Source organism: Staurois parvus, unplaced genomic scaffold (genome assembly GCF_062004578.1).
Source record: "Staurois parvus isolate SC_StPar_1 unplaced genomic scaffold, SC_StPar_1.0 ptg000586l, whole genome shotgun sequence".
NCBI classification, from domain to species: Eukaryota; Metazoa; Chordata; class Amphibia; order Anura; family Ranidae; genus Staurois; species Staurois parvus.
Window position 1 is genome coordinate 1,036,888 of NW_028318382.1, and position 6,000 is coordinate 1,042,887.

Consider the following 6,000-nt stretch of genomic DNA (forward strand, 5'->3'; position numbering starts at 1 on the left):
ATTCAAATGAATGGGCTCTCGTCCCCGTGCAAAACGCTGTCAACGCAGCCGCATAGATGTGAACCGGGGGTCAAGGCCTTTTGCTATGGTAGTGAGAATTGCAGGGCACACACTGGCCACTCCATTCTGCCCCTTCATGTTTGGTTGTTCATTGTATTATTTAAAGAGTGTGCAAATGGCCATGATGTTGTGTGAAGTGCACATGTCAAACCATCACATTTCAATTTGCTGTAGTCAGATCGATGAGTGGAATTCTAAATGTTTGCTGTAAGTAACACACATATGAGAATATTTATAAAGCAGTCAATGTGATTGTCACTAAACCTTCACAAGGGTTAAACAATCCCCTGTAACTTAAAGCACATGTACCAGGAAGATTCACTTGCAGTTAATGTTTGGTGAATACTTTATAAATATGCCCTATATACCTATTCCATTATGTGGTGTACATAACAATGAGGAATGTATGATAACCTCTAGCAACCAATGAAATGTCAGATTACTGCATTTACATCTGTTGAGTTGTGATTTCTAATTGGTTGCTGTCAGTTACTGCACTAAGCTCTTTGCACAATCTCATTGAATTAACATGATTGCGTCTGGATGCAGCAGTACCTGAAGAATGATAAATATTAGCAGCAGTAGGGAGATGGATGAATCCTGATTCTGTGCAATTGTTGTAGCCTCAGCACCCGGGTGACTCCCTGACCCCATATCTCACAGGCCCTGTCCTGAAAACCTCATCCATGTGAGAGCCAAATGTGACATCATCAGAGGGGGGCGGAATAACACTCAGGAAACCAGGAGGACCTGAGAGGGGAGGGGATGCATCCAAGGGACAGAGAGATACCAGTACACCTGCCAATCAAAGCCTCATCTTCATAGACAGTATTACCAATCACTCATCGAATACCACTGCTGGGGAAGAACTCCGGTAGATGGCCATATATGGCCATTTTTCAAATCCGTACGTCTAAAGTGTTCATAAATATCCTGCTGTTAGCATCATCCATCACTAAGAAAGATCGTCCATTAGATATTAATAACCACAGCACACAATTACTTGCCAAAGCATCTCTTATAGCTCATGTCTCTCTGATACTTCTACCTTTTTTTAACAGCTACCATCTTAAAATCAGCACCCCTAATTAGTATCCCAGCACCCATAAGCACCCTAATGTTATCAGTCACTGTGAAATACTCCCACTGATGGGCTAATTGGCAGTCTTTGCTTACCCCGTCTCTTGTCCCCCATAGGTAGCTGCAAGAATAATGATGTATCAATAACCCAATACATCAACTACATCTCTCAGCAATTACCAACCAGTACACCTAAGATCATCCATTTTAATGCTAAATTATCTTGGCTATTTGACAAGTACGCAACCCCCCCCCCCATTTCTCCCACATTATTTCTGCCCAGCAGTGGGTGCCAGCCAGCTATGATGATTCCCCTGCAATCCATGAATAGTGTTCACAGCTACACAGCAGCCACCATCACCCCAAACCTCACCCTGAATCCAATCACGTCCCCCGCAGGAATAGACGCAGACACTCAGCAGTGGCTCCCAGACATAGACACATCATTTGTGCCAATCAATACATGTTCATATTAACAAATCTCAATATACGCCAGAACCTTTTCCAAATACTACAGGCGGTAAAGTCAGACGAATGCAAACGTATAGACATCTGCAGTCACATCAGGAGTTGGGTCACCAAATTTCCTCATTATCACTGACCACCCACTCTCATCACACACCCTGTATGCCCCCCATCGGTGCTAGAAGGCCCCGTACTACGTCTTCTGGTATTACCAAAATTAAAGATTAGGTGTGGAAATTAGATATGTTTGGGAATCCAATATTTCTCAGTCTATAGCAACACGGGGTGGATTCTATGGCTAACCCTCCCTTCTCCCCCCCAGTGTGCCTTATTGCTCCAGCCGCTGAGCTGCAGGTGAGTAATCAGATGGTGTCTTACTTGCCAATCTCTTCATACAGCTGGTATTCATCTGTAAAGCGTGTGCAGGTTACAGCCATGTCTGCATGGGATCCGGGCTCTGCAGTGCTTATTGGTTCTAGCAAGGAAGAGACCTCCTTAGTCTTCTTTCAGTCACAGAGCGGCAGGGGCGTTTGGCTCTGACGAGATCTGTCTTATTTGCCCCCTTCTAGTCCTGTTATTTGCTCTTTCCTGTCTGCCCCTCCTGTAGGGTTCTCTGCGTCTTTTCTACCACAAAAAAAAAAAAATCCCAGAAAGGATGAGGAGGAATAAAAAAAGACAGATGGAGAGGGATGAAGAGAATGAGAGAGAGAAAAAAAATAGGGAGCGGGGGAGATTTAAGGATTTAAGGGGAGATAGGGAGAAAGAGAGAAAGGAGAGGTAGTCAGGAGCAGCTTTGAATGTGCCTTGCCTGTATTAATTTCAGACTGAGAGAGAACAAGAGGGAGGGATGGGAGGGAGAAAAGAGAGAGGGAGGGCAAAGATAGAGTAGAGATATAGGGGAATGAGAACAGGAGGGGGAGACGGGAGAGAAAGTGTGAGGACAGGACAGGAGCTACCATTTAATAGGGAATCTTTAACTCCTTGACTGCTAGCATTGCAGACCCCTGGGCCTATCAAGGGGTTAAAGATGGACGCTGACCACTGACTGCACCAACAGCTAACGTAGGCAGGCTTTTTTAGATTCTACATTGTACAGATCAGATGGTCATATATGTCTCTGAGCAGCATTGACACTTATCAATGAAGATAGAAGCAAAATGACAGCTGTTGTCCATGGAAACCAATCAGGTTACAGCTTTCATTTTCAAAATCAGGTTGCTGTAGACAAATGCAGTTTTAATATAATTTTATGCTCTTTTATGCATTTCTAGAAATAATGTAAATACGCTGAACTGCTGTGTTTGCTATGCTGTTTTAACAGATGCATGTTTAGAAAACCTAGGTTGGTTCTGGAGGCACAATATCATTTCCCACTGTACAACTATCAAATACATTATAGGCACATATGCCTTTTTTTTCAAAGACATAACTATAGACATTTTAATAAAGTTTGGTAGGATCTGGTGGAAACAATTGAGTACTGTCCGTGATACTTTTTTTATTTGCACTAACAAACAATTTTGAGGACAAGCTTTCGGGGAGTGTCCCCTTCTGCAGGTCAAAGCAGTACTGATCACAAAAGTATCGCAGAATGTAAGAAGAGATGTAGGGGATGGAAAAAAAGAAGAAGAGAACAGAGATAAGACAGAGCACAAGCAAAGTCTTGGGGGGGGGGGGGGGGGAGACAACACTAGTTTGTATTTACGCAAGGATTTTTAATCCGGAGGCCTTGTAGGATCTGGTGAAAATCACTGATTGCAAAGGAATACTGTAGGTCCAAGGAAGAATTCAATGTGGCGTGTGAAAAAATTTAAATTTCAAGTATGATTGTAAAAGGATACACTTACAAAGTGTTAAAGCAGAACCAAACCCATCGATTTAACTGTTTCCCTAAACAGTTACATTCAAGGCATGCTGTGAATGATACCTGTCACATTTGCATGTGCTTTCGACCGTCAAACAATTAAATGGCTGCTTTCATAACTTATCACATGTGTAGCCAGGGGCGGACTGACAACTCATGGGGCCCCCGGGCAATAGGATATCATGGGGCCCCTGTGTCCTTGCCCAAACTCAAAAAAGCTTATGAAGAAAGGTACCAGGGGCATCTCATGGGGCCCCCTACTGACCCCGGGCCGTCGGGCAGTGCCCGAGTTTCCAAATGGTCAGTCCGCCCCTGTGTGTAGCACAATGGCAACTGCATATCAAGCAGAGACCAAGATGGAAGCTTCCTTGGCTGTAAAGGAGAGGAGCGTATAGTTCCGCTATAAAAACAGCATCAGAGAATGCCTAGAAACCACAGTAGTCTGTATACACCTTGAGCTGATGAACAATATGATTAACATTACACACAGTAAAGCATACTATTCACGTATTGAAGTACAAAAATAAGAACACACTTGTGATTTTGAACTGGTTCTAAAGGCAGAAGGTTTTTACCTTAATGCATTATATGCGTTAGAGAAAAAAGCCTTCTGCATGCAGCTCCTTCCCCAGCCCCCCTAAATACTTACCTAAGCCTGATCTTGAACCAGCAATGTGCACAAAAGAAGAGGCTCTCTCAGCTCTCTCCCTCCTCAATGGCTCAGAGACAGCAGTGGGAGTCATTGGCTTCTGCTGCTGTCAATCAGCCAGTGAGGAGGGAGCAGGAGGTGGCACCCAGTTGCACTCTGTATGTCAATGGACACACAGAACTAGCTTGGGAGTGAGCATGCATAGAATGCCCCCATAGCAATTGGCTTTCTATGGGGGCACTCAGTGGGGCAAAGGAGCCAGGAACACTGGCAGGGGACCCAAGAAGAGAGGATTGGGGTTGCTCTATGCAAACCATTGCACAGAGCAGGTAAGTATAACATGTTTGTTATTTAAAAAATATGTATTTTTGATCCTTTACAATCACTTTAAGTAACATGATCATTCCACTAAAACCACTAGTAGCATTTAATCTCTTTACATATGGCACAAATGGCTCCCTATGAAGTGAAGCACACAAGTAGCATGTAGTAGCAATTAATTGCTAATGATCGCACATTGCTCCAAATATGTGGATAGGTAGGATTTTAGTTTTAGTTAGGGTTTGTTTCCACTTTAAGAATAGGAGAAATTTAACCATTTGAGAAAATACGGATTAATGAAAAAGGGCATTCAATAATATCCATTTAACCACTGCAGGACCACCTGCCCGCATTGCACTGCGGACAGGCCGTTTTTACAGGCACAGTGATGTACCTGTACATCGCTGGCCTCTTCTGGGTACAGGGTGTGCGCACGTGCCCCTGCCCGCTGACTCCCACTGTGATTAGACACAGTGGGATTTTATCATCAGGACCTGGCCAATGATACATGGCCAGGACTTGCTGATCAACTATGTCTAATCACAGCCCAGAGCCTGTGTTCACAAACAACACAGGGCTCCATACAGAGGGAATTATCTTTTTGTTTCTTCTCCCTGCAAAGCAGGGAGAAGCAACAAAGAGATTTTTAGTAAGAAGCAGCACATAATACACACATTTACACTTGTTAGGGACACATTAAACCTCTTTATTACCTCGAGATGTTAACCCTTTCCCAGCCAGTGTCAGTAGTACAGTGACAAGGCATAGTATTATCACTAATCACTGTATTAGTGTCACTTGTGATGTCAGTGCCAGTCAGCCCATTGTTAGTGCCAGATTGCCCACTGCAGTCCTGCTGATCACCTAGTATACTATTATATTATATTATACTATTATATACTAGTATAAAAAAAAAATATTATGATAAAAATTCCAGTATATATACTATTGTTCATAGACACTATAACTTTTACACAAACTGATTACTGAACACTTATTGGGACGTTTTCAGAATACATTTTGGTCTAAATTTATGAAGAAATTTTATTTTTAATTTTTTTATTGGATGTGTTTTATACCAGAAAGTAAAAAATATTGTTTTTTTTTTTTCAAAAATGTCATTCTTTCTTCATTTATGTAATAAATAAAAAACCCAGTGGTGATGAAATACCACCAAAAGCTCTATTTGTGTGAAAATAATTATACAAATTTGGTTTGGGTACAGAGTTGCATTACCGTGCAATTACCTGTTAAAGTAAACAGCAAAAATGGCTTGGTCATGAAGGGGATAATTAAAAAAAAATACAAATTCCACACTAAAGTGATATTTCTGTTTGTGAATTAAACATCTGTATTTGAAACTATTACATCCTAGTGAATTGATCAATCATGCTGAATCAGCTGCAAATCGAGCCATGGGTGCCCCTGACAGCACCACCTGGCTCAACAAAAGTTGATTGTTTAATTGACTTTTGTTGAAGGAACAGGGGGGTGGGAATTGTCAGCCAAACAGTGCCTGCATCAATTCAGATGCAGTCACGGTTTAGGTATTCTGACAGCT

The 6,000-nt window shown here is 42.2% G+C and overlaps 1 protein-coding gene across 21 annotated transcripts in view; it reads right to left on the reverse strand.

Annotated features, from left to right (window-relative positions):
- Positions 1-2,447, reverse strand: part of CAMK2B (calcium/calmodulin dependent protein kinase II beta) — a 208,684-nt gene extending 206,237 nt beyond the window's left edge. For 11 of the 21 annotated variants that reach the window (XM_089692432.1, XM_089692422.1, XM_089692430.1 and 8 more), the window contains exon 1: positions 1,984-2,446. In XM_089692432.1, the coding sequence (XP_089548558.1) occupies positions 1,984-2,042 (59 nt within the window). In that variant the 5' untranslated portion in view covers positions 2,043-2,446. Of the gene's footprint in view, positions 1-1,983 lie in introns of all 21 variants that reach the window. The other 10 variants (XM_089692420.1, XM_089692427.1, XM_089692417.1 and 7 more) reach the window with 1 other exon arrangement.
- Between the last annotated feature and the right edge of the window lie 3,553 nt (positions 2,448-6,000).